At 39.0% G+C, this 20,229-nt stretch overlaps 2 protein-coding genes across 3 annotated transcripts in view; both read right to left on the bottom strand.

Annotated features, from left to right (window-relative positions):
- vaspb (vasodilator stimulated phosphoprotein b) overlaps positions 1-7,447 on the bottom strand; it is a 31,883-nt gene extending 24,436 nt beyond the window's left edge. The window contains exon 1 of one of the 2 annotated variants that reach the window (XM_062385738.1): positions 6,998-7,447. In XM_062385738.1, coding sequence (XP_062241722.1) covers positions 6,998-7,002 — 5 coding nt within the window. In that variant the 5' untranslated portion in view covers positions 7,003-7,447. The remainder of the gene's footprint in view (positions 1-6,997) is intronic. The other variant, XM_062385739.1, reaches the window with a different exon arrangement.
- Positions 7,448-14,443: 6,996 nt separating this feature from the next.
- Positions 14,444-19,303, bottom strand: snrpd2 (small nuclear ribonucleoprotein D2 polypeptide). Its single transcript, XM_062386543.1, has 3 exons — positions 19,176-19,303; positions 15,806-15,985; positions 14,444-14,895 (listed from the first exon to the last, which is right to left on the bottom strand). Coding segments are annotated over exons 1-3 (357 nt in total). The 5' UTR covers positions 19,178-19,303; the 3' UTR covers positions 14,444-14,720.
- Positions 19,304-20,229: the final 926 nt, after the last annotated feature.

The following is a 20,229-nucleotide window of genomic DNA, read 5'->3' on the forward strand; positions in this document are numbered from 1 at the left end:
TAGGAATGGAAACATGTCCACAGCTCTGGTGCTCAGCACTGGGCAGGACACAGCATGCCACATCTCAGTTATTGCAACCGAGGCTTCATGCTTTTTTTAACATCGTCAAGAACATTGCACTAATCAAATAATTTCAAAATTCAAGTGTTCCTTTTGTGGCTTCCCCCTCCGACACAAAGGTTTAAATTTCTTCTGTGAAATACTTTTTCTCACCTATAACTTCCACTGTTCAGCACACCGCTCCTATCATGACAAACGGATGTCCTTTTATGGAGAAATAGAGGCTAATTACATAGAGCGAACACACACCTATCAATACTGATACCATCTTCAAAGACAAGAAGAGAAATCCTGCAACCGATCCCTTCACAGAGCCCTGATCAATATTCCAATATTATCCTGATTAAGACAGTCGGCTGAATAAGATACTTAAGTAAAAAGCATTTTCTGATTATCTTAACACAAATAAGGTCATACTCAATATAAGCAATATTGAAGTTAAGACATCTAGAGTATTCCAATCTTTTTGCATTTTGAAGACATTTATATGTCTTAATTGCATTAAAAGGACACTAAATCTTTCCCAAGCATTTTGTCACATCAACATAAATGGGAGAATATATGAATGGGATATTCTATAAGCAACTAAACATAATGAATATAATCAAAATAGGAATAAGATCGAAATATTGCTGTCCATCTAAACATAGTCAGTGAGACAGACTAAACATCAAACAACTGTGGCAAGTTCCCCACGATGACCTGAACAATCCAGCTGCCAAGTGCTTTGCAAAACTGTGTGCCAGTGCACCATGGAGAGTTGATGCCACCTCAAAAAGGCAAAGATGGTTGGACCAAAGGTTTATTTGTGGAAACTGCATTTTGTATGAAGGATACAATTAATGGCATCTTTTTAAAGAATCCTCTCCTAAATTGTATTGCTCGAAAACTTTGAACATTGATGTAATTTTAAACCAACCAATTAAAGGTTGTTCTGTTACTGAATGAAACATGTGTTCAAACAAAGCAGCACAAAAAACACTATGGCCAGTTTACACCCATGACTGAACGGTGAGCATAGCTGTCTCTAACAAATACATAGTCCTCCTAAGATAACTCAATGCTGTTTTTAAAAGGCGCTATTTTAAGTTATTACTATTATTAAACTTATAATCAGTCCCAAATTAAACTAACACCAATCAAATGGACCAGACTCCAAATCGATAGAATGGTAAATACTGTGAGCTTCATGGAGCATCCAGGACAAATACTGCTTCTGTAAACAAGCTTATGTGCATCGCTATTGATGCAAAAAAATATCACCCATGCAGGAAAAGGCTCAGTCGCCTACAGAAAAGGTCAAAACAGGTTCTCCTTTCAAGCCTGTCGTTCTCTGTTTTGTAATAAACATTTAGTCCATGTCTGGTCAAAGTCCCCTGTGCAATAACATCCTTCATTACAACCCACAGTATATGTGCAGCCTAATGATAATAAATGGGCAGGGTAACAAAATGATGTCAGCATACTAGTAAAGCAGTTACTGAGTTTCTTCCAAGATTGTTTTATCTCATACAGTCTTTGTGTATCAGCAATCAACGTCATTCCAGATAAGTGAAGTTAAGATCCGAGTAGGTGAACAATTGGGAAGTTTAAGATCGCCGACAGCATTAAGCAGATTTAATACTGACTGGCGTCCATTATGCTCCATTAGGCAGAGGACCCCATTGATGAACCCAATGCATATTTGTGCCTGTTAGTCGTGATGACCACACAAAATACATGTATCATGACAGCACTTCTCCCCACAACAAGCTTGAGTTTCACTGTGATGTAAGAGGCAGGCTCTCCATCAGCTGGGATGATGTCACAGCCGAAAAGACCACAGGGGCTGCAGATGTGCTTATAACCTTATTTCATCCAGCATAGAGCTCTGCTCGATTTCACACTGAGGCGGTGAGGTCTTGCCAGAAGAGAAGTCAAACAAATCCAGAAACCTACATGGCCATACATTTTTCAACAATTCATATGCACAAATGTCAATGTTCTGCCCAGTGACACCATTTACTCTCGTAAGGGAAAAACCAAGAGGTCTACAGATTGGATTGTGGTGACAAGGGCTAAAAAACCAGTGACTTTAAATCAACACAGTTTCCAAACGCATCACTGTTGCTACGTTTACGCTTGGCGTCTGCTCTACTCTGGGGTATCATACGAGTGTCTTCAAAATAGAAGTTTGGAAAAGCTTCTGGGCCCATTCTAGACTCCAGGAGCATTAGCACAGATTCATTCATTTGAATTATATTCGGCAGATAAATTACTTATTTATTTGCAATGAGAGTATACAGTATATTAATGAAATGGCATATACTTTGATAGAAGATTATATCCACATTACTCACTGCAACCAGTTTACACAATACTTATTTACTCAACTTCCTGTGACTAAACATTCAAGTTTCAAAACACCAAGTTCTGCAAACAGCTCCTTAATATGGGTGAGACACATCCAACATGTGAGTTAGGGTAAAAGTTACATTTAAAGAAAAAACAATACCATTCAAATAGAACACAACCACCTAGAGGCACAATTAAAGGAGGGAAAACATCAACTACAAAGAAATTTGGATTTGTCACCAAGTAGACATTAGAAGGATCTGTATGTGGAGCAACTCCTGTAGCAAAGTGTCTAATCCAACAATTGGATGTTGTGGGAAACAAATTCTCAAGGCAGGAACACTTTAATAATATAGCATGTGGTGTGATGCAGCACACAGGCTGTGTGATAATTTAGATACTGTCATACCAACTGTACAGCAATGTTCTTTATGATGAATGAAATAAAGCCATTGCTCTTAATTCATTAGAGATAAGAGTTCCCACAAGCAAACCCAAGGTGCCGAGGTTAGTGTGACTTTAAGCAAGGTTTGGTCGAAAATACAAATTAGTCAGGCTCTAGTAAAAAAAGTTTGGATTAATTTCAGCCAATCGAAACATGCTTGTGTATTCAAGTTAAGTCTGCGAGACTTGTATCATAGAACTATACTCTGAAATGTTCAAGTGCCAGTATTGGAAACGCCTTAGATACTGGCGCCCTGTACTGTAACTGGCAAGTACTTTTGTCAGAGTGACAAAGAACAAGTGACCCCCGGTACTCTAGCGTTAACCAGACAGTGCTAAAATGTCTGCAATATGGCAATATTTTAGTCCCACAAGTAAAATGTGACATGTAATATACACAAGACCTCAGTTTTGAGGGTTGGTACTATTGTTGCTAGTTACCAACAAGTTCAGGGGTTAGCAGGATACACCTGTTAGGATACGTTATATTATTAAAAGCACTGGTATCGGATTGATAATCGGTATCCTTCGATACCCATCGTCTACATATCGGTATCAGAACATTGCACTAATCAAATAATGTCAACATTTAAGTACAAACTCATCAGAGCATTTATCTGCTTGATGTTTCACAAAAATTATAAACACTTTTGGAAGTCGCAGTGACTGAACACATAAAAAGTCAACTTAACTTCTTTGCTGATATCAGACTTCAAAAGAAAACAAAAAGATTGTGCAAGGGATAAAAAGAACAAGTGGCGGCATGAAGAATTAGACATCACTGTATAGACCATTAGACAACAACGTAGCATGAACGCGCAGCTATCGCAACACCATTGAGTTTCATCTTAATATCCTTACAAGGACATTTGCAATAATATTTCTAAATTCTTTAAATAACAGCCACTGGCCTGTTGGGACAAAAGTCAAGAGGTATAACATTAGAGGAGGAAGACTTGAGAGGAAAACTGCAAAGATCACCATCAAGGCTGAATTCCTTCACAGTTGCTGCCAAGGCAGAAAAAAGCTGGAGTGGAGACACAAAAGAGACTGAGGGGAGGTAATTTAACTGCTTTTAAGGCTGATCAATAATAACCTGGTGAGAGTGTACAGAGAACGGCAAAGGAGCCAAATCTGACATCGCTTTCAGGCAGGCAGAGCTTCTAGACTGTAGCACAGGGAACTTGTTCAACTGCCAAAAGTGTGTTAAGCAGATGTTTGTGTGCATGTTCGAGTCATCTGCTTTAATTCTGGGCCCTGACACTGCTGGTGTCACCCAGGTCGGGCCTTTTAATCACACAGACCCAGTCAGTGAGTCACAGTGGGAGACGGGAGTCACCTCTCTGATGACAGCAGTGAATCATATATGCAGATGGTTGCACTTTGTGTGTCTCATGACCCAAAGGATATAAACCAACAGTTGTGCATTGAGAATGGTAGGTGGACATAAATACTGTAACAGTGGAAGAGAGGATGGTTTCTGCTGACTGTTAATGCAACGGCAGCTTAAAGCAAGGACGCTTTACCGAGCCATTTTCTCAACTGGGTCAAGGTGTAGAACTTTTGATCAACTGAATGTACTTCTGTGTCAACATTTACATTCCACAGCGAGAAATTACAATGAACCTGAGCAGGGCTGCATTCCAGTCCTCACCTATATACAAGGTGACATCAACTGCCACAGTGGAGGGAAAACAGGAGTTATACCCATTTAGAGTAAGAACAGCTGCCATTGATGCTTCATAACAACAGCTGTGAGACACTACAATAGACATGTTTACATGGACAACATATTCCGATATTAAACCGATTAGGAAAATAGTCAAATTAAGAGACTGCCATGTAAACAGTATTTTTCGTACTCAAATTAAGTCGTAACTGGAATAAGCAATAATTAAACGAGAGGGGAACTCAGTTGAGTGTATACCTTTGACAAAACCCAAGTCTCCTTATAAAACCATTTAAAGTCACTAGACCCAGATTTTTTTATGCGGATCTATACCACACTCATAGCTATCAGTTCACTAAACATGTAAAATTCTTCCACGGAGATCCATACAAACTACAACATTTAATGGGTTATTTCCTGACCTTTATTGAATATTTCTACCAAGTTTTGTGGTTTCTGTCCACAGGGTTTTGCATATTCCTGCTAACTAAAAGACAAAAAACAGACAAATGCAGATGAAAAAATAACATCCTTGGTTAAGATAAAATGGACGTGGAGTATTTCAACCATGGTCACATTATGGTAAATGGTTTTGTATTTATATAGCGCTTTTCTAATCTTGATGACCACTCAAAGCGCTTTACAGTACAGTTTTTACATTCACCCATTCCCACACACATTCAGACAATGCATCTATTCACAGCACTTTGTTATTCTATGGGGGGGGCATTCAGGGTTCAGCATCTTGCCCAAGGACACTTCGGCATGCAGATGGATCAGACTGGGGATCGAACTGCCAACCTTCAGGTTGGAGGACGACCACTCTACCCCTCAGCCACAGCCGCCCTGTAGACATGTATACATCTAAACATTGTAACATTGTGACAGATGGCAGTTAACAACTTTTTGACGACGTGTGACCTGGGTTTGAATATCAACAAGTATTAGGATTGAATATTGACATTGAATCATATTGGACTATGCTCTGTAACATGTGACAGTAAATCATATTTGAAATAAGGTCAATACTCAAAATATTATGTCAACGTAGTCAGGGGCACATTGAGATGTAAATATACAGACACAAATGCTGTATACTTAGAAGTTTACATCGCTTGTTTTTGGTGTAGTCTCAGTGTGTGTAGTCCGACAGTCCAGCAATGTTTCTGAATACAGGAAAACACACTAAAACTGTTTCTAATTGTATGAAATTTAATGATTTTATTATTTCACAAGAGGTATCTGAATTTTAAAATATAATTTTCTACTTTGCAAGCCTTAATCCATATGAAAGTGCCTATGCATTATCTTAAGTATATTAACACAGTGGTCTACGCTGATTATTGCATTAACTTAATTAATGATGTCATTAGCAGGGAATGTTTGTGGACAACTGTGACTGTGGCAGGATTTCAGGAAGCTGGAGGCCCTCCTGTTCCTGCTCTAATCAAAGTTACCACGCATAAATATGTGCACAACAAATACAACCTCTGGACCAACCCATTCGCCTGTGCTGAGATATATTGTTACAAAAAGGGCAACGCAATGAGCTCAAGATAAAGAACTAGTCACACAGGTTATCAGGCCTGCACCACCATGCTCTGCATATCTCCATATTTGAGCTTGTATTATGGCAGGCTTTGGAATGACAAAAGTTGGTCCCTGACACGACAAGTGGAGCGCTCCCATGTTTGAAATGTGAAAGAGGAGTGTGCGTCTGTGTGGGGTGGGGGGAGGTCAATAAGGAAGAAAAAGAGGCTGCCTGAGCCAGGAGCAGCAGCCATGGCTTCAAAGCATGTAATTACCAACTGCACAGGCTGTGACAGGATGTGGAATTCATGGACACAAGCTTTCCACAGAGCAATTTTTTGTTCCTGGTGCAACCAGGGTGGTCAAGTGGTTAATGTGCAGGAAGAATCTACCTCTCTGAATTGCCTTTGAGCAAGACTCGGCACCATAAACCCTGCTCACCTTTGACCTAAAGTTATAAGCATACTGTTGTTGATGCATCATTTTTGCATAATGGTGATTTAACTGGTCCACAGGGACAGTGAACTGCTGCTGCAACGGCACAAAAGAGCCAACATGGTGCGTTTGAAACAGAAACAAAAGTATGTTGTTGTCATCTGATCTGCTGAACTACCCCAACTTGTGGATTTGATTTTGTCCACACACCTGGGCAGGCAGGACTTATGGAGTCACTAAGATACTGATACACAACCCATCACGTTTGTTAAAAGGTGGAGACACACACAAAAAGGACGACAGGTGACACAATACACAACGGGCAGAAACTCGGGAGTTGTTGCTGTGTGAGAAATGCGATTCTATGCGTGGGAAACTAGTGAAGTGGTGAATAAAGTCCACACACGGCGGTGAGTGGAGATCAGTGGGTCAGTCCCTGAGGAACTCCACTGACCGAAAAACACACCAACGACACGCAGCCTGCAAACACAATGAAGGTGAAGGGATTTCAGCCGCGGTACCCACCTCATTGTTCGGCCGGAGTGGAGCCCCACTCCTCGTCGGCAAGTTAGTCTGACTTCAGTGCTGAGGTCCGGCTTTAAAAGTCACAGCAGGACGGTGACGAAAGGAGAAAAACAACCGGGGGGGGGGGAAGGCGACGCGAAAAGCGCATCTACACCCGCAGACGGGGTGGCCAGCAGCGGGATAAAGAAGAAGCACACCTCGACGATTTCCTGGTTGTGTGGAGCGGGAGAGGAGGAGGCGGAGGAGGAAGGGGGAGTAGATACAGTAGTAGAGCGGGCTTGTCAACTCCGATCACTTTATCCCACAGTGTTTCTACCAGCGAGACAGAGAGGGACGTGAAGCCGAGGAGGGGCAGAGCTGCAGCCGAACCAGAACTTCTTTCCCCACGTACTTCACAGTCAGGTTTCCGGCTCTGCTCCTGGAGATTAGACTGTGTATGGGTGTGCGTGTGCCTGTAGATTCATTAGATTCAGGCCCAACCCGCCAGCAGCCTGAAAGTAGGCTACAGGCCCACGATGCGTTCAAATGATCCTTGTTAAAAACGCTACTCACCAGCGGGAGCATGAGTCACTTCTGGTCAGTGGTTTAGACTAGAGGGAAACTGACTAAAAGTATGGAAATATAATCGGGCCAGAAGTGAGGAAAATTTATGAGAAGAGGATGATTTCCCCCCTTATTTTACATTTCTGTTATAATTCCAGATTTAAATAATTCCAGATTTAAATCGAATGAATCAGAGATACCTATTTTAATTCTGCGTACCGAGAGTAAGTTAAGGATAAAGTTGAAAAGTCAAGAATTCTTTTTAAAAAAGTGAATTGTGCATAATAATAATATACTTTATCAAAAATTTGACAGTAAACTCAAATCTGAAGAATATATCGAAAAAAAAGTCTAACTAAATCAAAGTTTTGTAAATTTGTATATCAGAATTTTGTTGAAATATTGAGAATGAAATAAAATGTTGAGAAAAGGGTTAAGTATGTCAAATTACTAATGTTAATATCTATAACTATCTCTACAAAATGCCTTGTGTCGATGAATTCAGGATATTGTACATCAGAATCAGTTTTAGTAATACGGATACTCTTTCTCTTTTGACATGATCCGAGGTGATAATTTGGACATTTCAACTAAAAAATTTCCAAATGAAAAATTGTTTTAATTTCAGTTCATAAAAGCAATGTGTAGTCAGGGTCACATGTCAAATCAATTATAAGAATTATCACAGATAACAGACCCTTTCTAAACATTTCACAATTTTTAAATGATCAAATATTTCACACAAAAATTCAAAGATTTAAAAAAAGTCAAAGACCTAAAAATAGATTTCTGTATGAGGATTTTTCCCCTCTTTTATTTTGTATAGAACATTTTACAACCCTCAGATTTATCCTGGGTCCTGCTATATAAAACTGTCGCTAAGAGTAACTCCACCTCAATCAGCAGTAAAATAATATTACATAATACAACACCCATATGGGCTAACCCTCTAAACCTACCAGTACCCTTTGTGAACACTTGAACCTGGTTAAATCTGATAATAATGTAATGTATCTGATATACATTTAAACCACAGCAAGCATTGTCTTTTTTATCATAAATAAATGACTTAGCCTCTCTTGAAGTGCTTGAATAGTATAAATAGCTTTTTAAGAAATGCATCTACCTTTACCCTTGTGGAGCATAAATCCCTTTCCAGTTATAGGACCAGAGTGGAAACATTAAACTTATAAATACCCAAAACATGGGTCTATAGAGCTAATTTGGAATGTGTCCAAAACCAACATTTAAAAGCCACCACCTTATAGAGATGGAACTCCTTGGATTTAAGTTTGAACAAACTCTGGTTTGCTGATAGCTCAGTTAAGTAGGTGATTGTCTGATCTTTATGATCAGGATACGTGAAAGGTAGAATTAAACTGTGCTTCTTTCTTGCCCAGTCATTAAGAAAGAGGATCTTAGAAATAGAGGAATAAACTCAAAGTTGACCTTTTTTCAGAATTTTATTTTTATTTTTCAACACTTTAAGAAAATGTGTAAATATCTTAACATGACACCTCTATTCATGAAGATATGTTGCTTGGTAATTGATGATGTGCTTGTGTCAAAGCAATCATGTGAACCAGTACATAACCATGGCACCATATTAGATAGCTTGCCCCAAGTCCTGTAAACCCATGCCTTGTCTTTGCATCTTCACATCATCATAACATGTCTCTTATCAACTTGGGCATCTTGGAAGTGTCCTACGTTGTAGATTGTAACGTTGTAGCTTATACAGGTAATTTCCAATAGCACTCTAAGGTAGCAGCTCATCCAAGCCAGGTAGAGGGGGGCTGCCTGCAGGCCTCCCCTCTCAAGCCCTCCACCACGCTCTACTGGCTGCCTGGGTCGAAACTTCAGGTTTCTGTTTGCTGCTGTGACATTAGTGGTCATTCCAAGAATAAACTCTCGAGCATGAAGTGAAAGCTGTCTCTAGGCTAAGCAAAATCAAGAAATAGTCGCGAGAGTTTATAAATCTACTGTTGACACTGAATGAAAAAAGAAGTTAGACGCCCCACATGGCCCAGTTTTCAACAATGAGATGTGTACACACTAAAAGCACAGCTTCTTCCTAATGGGGACAGAAGTGGAGGAGAGGATAAGAGAGGAATGCATTACGTCTGCATGGCATGTGTAAACATCCAGAAAGCCAATATGCCTTTTAATCTCACTACGCACACACTCCCAAGACATACAAGCTGACTTCTCTGAGCAACTGCTGTCTGGTGGTTTTTTAGCCATGCGTGTCCCCACTTAACTCTGCTGTCTACTAGAGTAAACCCACATCTCTTTTCCGTCACCGCAGTTTTGCACATATTAACACCAGCTCCTTTATGCGGCCCGGTCCTCACACATGTGTGGATGCGTTTGTGTGATTTGTCTTGGCTCATCCCCTGGTCCCAGAAGCCATAAAGAATTGGAAACAGTCATGCAGTAATTTTAGGGTTCTCCTGCACTCCTCCTCCTACCACAGCTTTATTTCCACAGCCTGACGTCAGACGTCGGTCAACACTGTCCACAGCTGCCAGCCTGAGAGAAGACCCCGTTGGACTGGATTAGAGATCTGAAACTTAAATATGGGAAAAGGAGGACAGGCGTCTGAAGAAGCACAGAACAGCAAGATTTTGACAAATCGGATGTGCTTGGTCAGCCCAGGCTGAAGTACATGTCTCTGAATCTCTCTTTGACTGTGCGTTAGTAGAGATGCTATTAAGTATACAGACTGCGCTTCTACTACATCTTATATCAGAGTCAAGGACTTGTTGAAGCATACAGTCCTGAGGCAGCATGTAAAAGCCTCAGCCTGCACTGACAGAGAATTACACAAGCTATACCCAGGCAAAAGTGTCCAGAGATTCACATAAACTATTCCAGAGTTTGGTTGTATTTTCAGGGAGATCAAACGAACATGGAGATGGTGTCAAGTTTAGTTTTAACTCTCATCCCATCTATTTCTTTATAAAGGAATGTGATTAGAGGAGGGTCAAATCGAGTCACAACTGTCCACTAAGAGGTCAGGGCTGGAGGCCAGCTACGCAAAGGGCAGCAGCAGAATTTTAGAGACATGTCCTCAAATGTGGGACTCCCTGTCACAGTGTGGCAAAGTATAACCAGGGTATGTCCTTAAAGTGAGAGGATGCAGAATGAAATAGAGATTTCAGCTCTGGAAGACTCATCGTATAAAAGGTAATTGTACTTGGGATAGATTTCTACTATAAATATCAACATGAAAAAGGACAAAACTTGACTTGTAATGGATAATATCATAAGATTAGGTTTTGCTTTCAAGTCCCAGTAAATGTAATTTAGTTTACAGGCCACTCTGTGTGATTAAAGTAAAATTGTTTGTTAATCAGGGCCAATGAATTTGTTTGAAAAAAAAATCTCAAACACACACAAACATGAAAACCTAAAAATGTGCATCTGAAAAAAGAAAACCTCAAATATCTAAATATTAAATAATGTAGCCAAAAATATGAAAGAGAGAAGTTTACTCAAAATAATTTAATAAAAATTCAAACAGAAAAAAACTTATTCTTTTAGTTTAAATACACTGTTGCAAGTTCAAGATCAAAACTTAAAGTTCCAGTTTATTTAATTACTTTATTTTTTCAAATCAAATTGGCACTGGCTTCAGTCAAGCTTTACCATGCTCCCTGTGGTATTACACTTGTAATCCACTAGATGGCAACACAACTATACTTAATTACAGACTGTTACCACATAGTTAAACCTGTCTCTATGCAGTGCACTCGAAAACTTCACTTTGACTATGAATCCATGTGAAGCTTTTGTCTTTTTTGTGTTTGTGCTGAAGCCTCTTTGGGCCAAGTGTCCCTTGAAAGGAGTCACAACAGGCCTATGAATCAGATATGAACTTAAAAAGCCAAACTTATTTAGCTGCAAATGTATTTCAACATCGAAAATATGATGAGTTGTGATTTGATTTGTAGCCAACAGGTCAAACAATAGCTGTTGTTTCGTACATCAAATATATAGCACTGAAAATCAACACTAGGGCCTGATAGCCACATTTGCAGACATGTAGTCACTTTGGATTTTTACATTACTTCAGAGGTAGTTCACATTCGTCTGTTAAACTCATATTAATACGTATAACCAAGGTTTGAATCATTACACAGCACAGACCTAATGAATAGCCACTTGCTAGATTATCATGTAGCCTAACAATAGTCATTGCTTAAAGGAGGAACTCAGAGTCACATGGCCAAAAGCTCCAACATAGTTATAGAGAACCTTGAGTTGAGGTTTGTTTGACAGTTGGTGGTAGCAAGGTCAAGAATGGATTGTCAAACATTTACGGTAGGGAGATAAAAACATATAGGTTCACTGGTACATACAGTGCTGTGAAAAAGTATTTGCCGCCTTTTATCGCATATTTGTCTCACTTAAATGATTCAGATCATCAAACAAATTTTAATATTAGACATAGATAACCCAAGTAAATTCAAAATGCAGTTTTTAAATCATGATTTCATTTATTAAGGGAAAAAAGCTATCCAAACCTACCTGGTCCTTTATGAAAAAGTAATTGTTTAATGATCTGAAAGAATTAACTGCGATAAATATGCAAAAACATAAGAAACCAGGAAGGGGGCAAACACTTTTTCACAGCACTGTATAACGTTAAATGTGAAATTTGGGGTTTTTACTTCGGTCATTTTATGACCATATCCCATCATCTACAAAGATATCAGTGACAAGTCAAAAGTTCAGTGGGGTTTTGGAAATTTTGATAAACTCAGTATGGAAGAAAAATAATGTGAAATTGTCCTTTTATAATGATGAGGTACATTATCTTAGTTCTTGTTGTCAAAATAATCTACAAATTACTTATATTTTCATTGAGACAATGATTGGTTATTTTAATGAGCAATTGTCTTTCAAAATAAACTATAAAGATTCTTAGTGGTTCATCAAAAGTTGAGTTTGTTTTGATAGACAAATTTAGATTAAAAAAAAAAATCCTCATAGAGAAGGCCCTTACTAGATTGCCATGTATCCTGATAACAATCATGTATTGTTAGACGTTATATCATTTTAATTAGAATTTAATAAATACAAAATAGAGCAGGTGCTCGTTTGGCCCAGCGTCTGCCCCACCACAGCAGTACTTGCTTGTATCTAGGACCGGGTCACGGGCAGCAGCTCGATACTCACGCTCCACCCGATCCCTGTTGTTGTTGTGTCTGTCACTGCACGTGTCATCGCACTTTCAGTCAATCACACTTTAAAGAGAGATGAGTGCAGGCAGAGTTTGTGTTTTCAGAGCTGATTAACCCCCCACCCCTCTCCTACCTGGCCCGGTTCGGCCCTGACACCCCTCACCCTGTGGCCCCCAAACCCCCCAGGACCGCCGAGGCCCTGCTTGAAAACAAACTGCGGCGGATGCTCCGGTTACGTGGCACCGGTCGATGCGCTTCAGGGTGTCGCGTTGCTCGGAGGGTTTGGGTATTGACGCATGACCGATCGCTATCATAATCACACTTCCCCCACTTATCGCTTACCTACTGAATAAAACATCTCCCTTCCTGTCCGTGGATCGCTCACCCCTACTATAAAATAATCTGGAGAGGGACAGGGACTTCTAGAAGTCTCTGAAGTAACACGAGAGAAGCGCGATTGTACCCAACAAATGAGCTCCCCAAAGTTGTTCTTAACGCAGGCATCTCCAAACAGAGGCAGCAGATATATGACAGCACTTTGTCTCAAGATGCTGCAGCTGAGAAAGCGTGGAGGTGTTATGTATAGATACCGCCCCAGCAGTAATTGGGTGCTCATGCCAAACAGTAGAGGACAGTCACACGGAAAGCATGCTTCGTGTCAAAATCTAAAACTGTTCCATCCAACAAGGTCAAAGCTCACACTTTCCACATGAGGGGTCACCAAGAGACTTGATGAGCTTGGAAAATGATGTGACTCAATGGCCTTCACAGTCAACCACATCTGAATGAACCTGTGGGAAATGTTCTATTGACATGAAAGCAGAGCTCTGCGTCATCATCATCACAGTTACAAATGAAGGAGATACTAACCCAACTTGAAAACTGAAGGACTTGAGTGGAAAATGATGTGAATTAAATGCAGTGGCCTTCAAATGTTTTAACTGACATGTAAGGCAGTACTCTTGACAATCTTCAAATCACCAAAAGAGGGTGTCTTTTCACCTAAATGTTCTCCATAGCCCCTCCAAAGCTGGTTAGGGGTAGATGGGTAAAGTTGAGGCTACTAGAAAATATTAAATTGATTTCATGAGTGCAAACTTACAATGTGGTTAAACTCAAAATATAAGACTGAGTATAACAAGATATATTAAAACTGATTCAGGCACTCAAAACTTCTCTACATTACTAAAAAACGACTCCTGTACACCCGACCACCAAATCTGAGAGCACAAACGAGCAGAGAATAGGTGCCAACTGTTAAAAAGATGTAAGGTGAGACTCGCTGTTAGGCTATTAAGAGAATTAACAAAGTGGTCAGGAGGGGCCGAGTGGCAGAGAGGAACAGCCTGAAATGGAGAGACAGGCGAGGGTGTGAAGTGACAGTCAGCACATCTGGTCTCATCAATAATGCAGCAGCCATTTAAACGGCAGTTTGTCGCATATTGAGCGCTGACGACTGAAATCAAGCCTGACACATTAGATACCATTAGGGGAGTGATGGTGACATCGGGAGGGACGGACAAGAACACCCCAGAAAATGGATAAAAGGTTTTTTTTTCTTTTTTCAAGCGCTTTCAATGATTCAATTGATTTAGTGTGTAACGAGTTAGATAAATAGTAAACTGTGCTGTAGTGTGTGTAGCATTTTCAAAACCTTGACTTAAATCCTTGGGAGAAACTTAGCAGCTTAAATATGTGAATACCTGCACAACTCTTAAATCTGTTCATCACTTTTATTATTAAAATGAAAAAAAAAAGACAGGTGTTTGTAGACAAAGCTAAATCAGGCATTATTGTGCCTGATTTATCAACTCTTGAAAATAGTAGAAACATAACTTTCTTGGCACAACATTTCTGTCTCAACAAGGAATGCAGTGATCCAACAACGAAAAAAAAAAAAGGTTTACATTAATGACTGTCCGCTGCCTTCAAATTTTCCAAAGAAAAAAAATAGGTTCTCAGAGTGGTTCAGCTAGACTTCTATAAACAGTTCATTTTCCTGTGATCAGAGGGTTTCTCAGCACGACGATGACCGAGTCGCCCCTGAGGAACATTTTAGAAATGTAACGGTCCTTATTCACAGGCTTGGACTTCTTCTTTCCCTTCCCACTCTTGGGAACCTCTGTCCACATCTCCTTCACATTCTCCAAGACCATGTTGCAGTGTCTGCAAAGACAGCAACAATGCAAAGACTTAAAATTTAACCCAACCATTTTAGAAAGGTTAGATGCACGAAATGATATATAATATATACAGATAGTACATGTAAAAAGTATTCTGGTGATGATGCCCAATTATTGTCTTAAGAAATTGGTTTCTTGATGCGTATATGGAAATATGATTAAAAATAAATAAGCAATACACATACATTTCATTTGAGATTAAATAATCTTATATATATATATATAAATATTCCACAATTGGATATGGTATGTTATAACAGCAAAGTGGACATTAAAATATTTAAAGCATCAGCAAGAAACTGTAAGAATTAAGTAAAAATTCAACAAACAAGCGACCATAGTAAAAAAGGTGCAGTATTAATTAGGAATTAATAAGAAATTGAAACAGTATTTATACAATGTAAATTGTATGATTGCATATATTTGGTTCTTATCTATGAGCCAGACAAAATATATCAGAAGAAAACTAAACCAAAAATAACCATGGAAATTTCCTTTTATTGATATTAGTAAAATTGTCACTCTTTTTTGGATATAGATTAGATTCAACTTTGTCATTGCACAGTACAAGTACTTATACAACGAAATGCAGTTTAGCATCTAACCAGAAGTGCAAAAAAAGGCTGTAAAGTGCAGCGTACTGTGCGTATTTTAAGTGGAATGTAAATAAATAGATATGTACAGTAAGAAATAAATATGGAATTATACAGTATTAACAGGTAATGTATGATATAAGAACTATGAGCAAGATAAATATATACAAATATATAAATGAATATAATAGCCCATACTACAAATATAACACTAACAGAATATAAATCACATATATTTAAAAAGTACGATACTTTGCAATCCGTTTTGTTATTAAATAAACAAGTGACTAGGCTCCATACCTGTCAAAAGCCTTGACTCTTCCTAGCAACTTCTTGTTGTTGCGACAGTTGATAAGGACCTGTGTGTTGTTTTTCACCGACTGGGTGAGCACAGACAGCGGGCCAGTGTTGAACTCTTCCTCCTCTCGTTTCTGGAGCTCCTCAGGGGTCATCTCTGACTTGGGCTTTGTTAATAGACTCCTGATGAGCAAAACACACACAAAATGGACTTGATAAATAAGTATAATCATAAATGGATATTGGCATTAATATGCTCTGCTTGTTGTTGTATGTAACCCGTTCAATGAACTGCTTTGGGAGTAAATGATGATGGTCTTCATAGCCCCCCCCCCCTCTCTTTCTCTGTCTATCTGCTTGTAGCGGATGGGCAGAGGGGGATATTTAATTACGTGATTGGGAAAATTGGGGAAATCAAAACTCCAGGACAACATAAGGGGAATACAAAGTATGGGATGCATATTTGATTATTTCTATCATATAAAATACGTCATTAATATCATTTAAAAATCAGTTTTCAGTGCGTTTCCTGGCGCGCTACGCTCGCCGCGAGCAGAAAAAATTTACCGTGGTATCGTTCAATGTTATTTACAACAGTTGATTGACATGTAGGTTTAACTGTAATTTGTGAATATGGGCTATACAAATAAAATTTGATTGATTGATTGATAACTAATAGGAAGCCCCTATGTTGGTATGTTGTGTACCAATAGGATGAGGCAATGAATGTGGGGGGCGGGGTCAGACACGGAAGTGAAGACCCGAATAAAGATGTCAACATTAGTACACAGTCCGTCTCACGCACAATATTAAGCGAACACGATGCCGAAACCATCGGTGCAGGGTGCGAGGCGCATCGCAGCCCATGTGAACCGCACAAAGGTTTAACAGGGGGTTGGATAGGAGGCGCCTGACTTTCCTTGGCGCTGTGCGGCGCTTCGTAAATGAAATGAACGGGTCAATTAATCGTTTAGATTAATCAACAAATCTGTAAAATAGTCGACAGATTCATCGATAGAAAAATAGTCGTTAGTGGCAGCCCTAGTTTACAATTACTATTCATTATATAACTTATCACACTATATCTTGTTCCTACACCAATAGTGTGTATAAAATTTGCTCATGTGTTAATGGCATTCATTAGTCTACATTATTGTTCTTTTTCTTCTTGCCTAAACGTTTGTGCACTTCCCTACATGTAAATGTAAAGATCAAACTTGAATTCATAACAGAAGAAATATGAGATTCTTAACTATTATACATGTACATCTTGTCTCAAAAAACATACCAAATACTATTTATTATTTTTAATTACCACATCCCCATATATAATTACCCTTACCTGGGCGAGGAGGTGGAGTTGCTGCTATTTTTAACTCCAGTCTATCAATTAATCCTAAACCTAAACTCAGCTACAAGTCATTTGAATGTCTGGTTCTTAGTCTTCCACGCCAATCCAGGAACCACCAACAGCCAATCATATTTGCCGTAGTTTACCGTGCTCCCAGGGCTTATACTGAATTTTTAAAGGAATTCCCTGAGTTTTTATCAAACTTAGTCCTAAAGACCGATAAAATTATTATTGTTGGTGACTTTAATATTCATGTTGATAATAATAAAGATTGCCTTAGCGTAGCATTTATTTCAATACTAGACTCTATTGGTTTCAGTCAGTGTGTGCACAAACCTACTCATTGTGGTAACCACACACTTGACCTTGTATTATCGTACGGTGTCGCAATTGAAAATTTAACAGTACTTCCGCGCAATCCAGTTCTATCAGACCATAATTTAATAACCTTTGATTTTTCAATAACTGAATATATGCCACTAATAAAAAATTCATTTTCTAGATGTCTACCTGATAGTGCTGTAGCTAAATTTAAGGAAATAATCCCAATTACATTTAAACCCGTATTAGCAGTAGATATAAACAACAAATTCTTTAAAACCCTGAGCTCCATTGAGATCGACCACCTCGTCGATAGCTCTGCAGACTCATTACGATTAACATTAGACTCAATAGCGCCTCTAAAAAAGAAAAATGTCAGACATAGTAAATTAGCTCCGTGGTATAATTCCCAGACAAATGAGTTAAAACAATTATCCAGTGTGGCGGATTCTGAGTCATGTGGGCTGATCGTGGTGCTGGTGGCGGACCCTGTGTCGCGTTGGCATTGGGCACGGGCGGTGGACCAGGACCGCAGTGGTGGCTTGTGATGGGTCCTCCTGGTGGGCGGCGGTGGACGGTGACTGAGGACTGAAGTGGCGTCTGGTCTGGATGGTGGATCGTGGTCTAGATGGTTGCTGAGCATGGACTGTGCTTCATCAATGCTGCTAGAGACTTTGATTATTGATGATGTTCTCCTGCACGTGGCATCTATTGCACTTCTGTCCGTCCTGGGAGAGGGATCCCTCACATGAGGCTCTCTCTGAGGTTTCTACATATTTTTACCCTGTTAAAAGGGTTTTTTGTAGTTTTTCCTTACTCTTGCTGAGGGTTAAGGACAAGGATGTCACACCCTGTTAAAGCCCTATGAGATGAATTGTAATTTGTGAATATGGGCTATACAAATAAAATTTGATTGATTGATTACCACAAATGCACGGTTAAATGGACTCTCGCTTAATTCTGCTGAACACGATGGCAGAGACAACATTCTTCTAATACCTTTAGTTTGAAAAACCAATCAATGTGTCAGGGCAGGAAGAAATTAGATAATGTTCACTCAGTAATAATAAATCACAATAATATTATGTTATTATTTATTTTAGGTTAAGAGACAGAGTTTTGAGATTTATAAACTCTTCCTAAGATAATGACTAAGTTGCTAAACAGCACATTTTCCACATCAATTATGTGTTATAGATCCACACTTTGCAAAGTTGGTATCAAATGTATTATAGTGAAATTAGGTTGACGTTTAAGTAAAGAAATTAAAACCCGTTGAATCGACCCAGATTCAGGCTTCAACAAATTAAATAATTATCAAACAGGGAAAACATGTACTCACGCTTCGCAGCTTGGTGTTAGCATACTGCTAGCTAGCATATACGATGCTATTGTGTGACGTCTGTCTGTTTACTTTTAAATTAAGTATCCCATTAATTGAACCAAACGGAATAAGGCTTTTAGTTCCTGTACCGTAATATGACAACAGTATAATGGTTGGTCTGGAAACACACAACGTGTTTCAAATATCACACAAAGGATTGAACAGCTGTAGCTAGCCGGCCTCGCTGGCACAGCTTACTATGTCAAATGCTACCCCGGGTAGCAGTGCATCTAGCTACTGCTGCAGCGCACATTTTCGGCGCTAAGACTGAAGGTGATCATCCTCACAAAGACAAACTGATCCTCATCAATACTCACATGGCTGCTGATTTATTGACACTGGTTTCTCAGGTCGTCTCCCGCTCGTCTTCACAGCCTCACTTCGTTTCCGCAACGATTCACGCGTGGATATAACTACTTCCGGGTCAACAAGTACGCGGTTCTTGCTGCAGGAATAATAACCGGGTCATTACGATTCCACTGAAAAACACAGAACGTGTTTATTTCCCGGTTTGTATTCATATGGACAGTCGATCGTACATATTCGTATATGTACATCTATCCTGCTGGCACTGGTGGGAAGTAACTATAGTTACCAGACTACTCGTTCCCCAGTATTTACATTTCTACTTCATTAAAATTCAAATGTAAGTACTTTAGTTACAATAAGAATAACTGATTGTTAAATACTTTGCAGAATTTTTTTTGGTGATTTGATTTAGAGTATAAACTAAAACATAATAAGTTATAAACCATAACATTCTCTCCATCCTGACCTCTCTGTGGGCCTGTTGTTTTTTGCTGACCCGCCAGTGCTCTTCACTGCTGATATCAATCTCAATTATTCAATCAACTGATTGATAATAAAGGTAATTTACATACATTTTGACGATGATTTATTAATTGAGTAATTTTCATCTAAACATGACAAAAGCCTCCAAAATGTGAGGGTTTTGTCTGCTGATTGATTAAGTTCCTTTGGGCTTAATTTAATAATAATAATAATATTTGTTCCCACAATATTGTCTGTTACTTTAGAGATCAGACAATAATTATGTTTAACAATTATTAGATCTATTGATACCATATTTGATATAAGAATACTCTTTCAAACACACACACACACACACACACTCTTTTGATTAATGACATTTTTTAATAGAGTTGCTTCATATTTAACTTCTACAGGTCCATCATAAGGGGAGTTGTTGGTGAAAACGAACAATTAAAATACTTTATTCTCCTCATAAAAAATCTGCGATACATAGTTCATGTATACTTCATGAGCATCAACTGGTCAAAATCACTGTGATCACAGCAGGGCTGCCATTTCATTGGCTGACTGCGTAATATAATGAAAGAGCAGGTGTAC

This window comes from Platichthys flesus, chromosome 4 (assembly GCF_949316205.1).
Source record: "Platichthys flesus chromosome 4, fPlaFle2.1, whole genome shotgun sequence".
Classification (NCBI taxonomy): Eukaryota; Metazoa; Chordata; class Actinopteri; order Pleuronectiformes; family Pleuronectidae; genus Platichthys; species Platichthys flesus.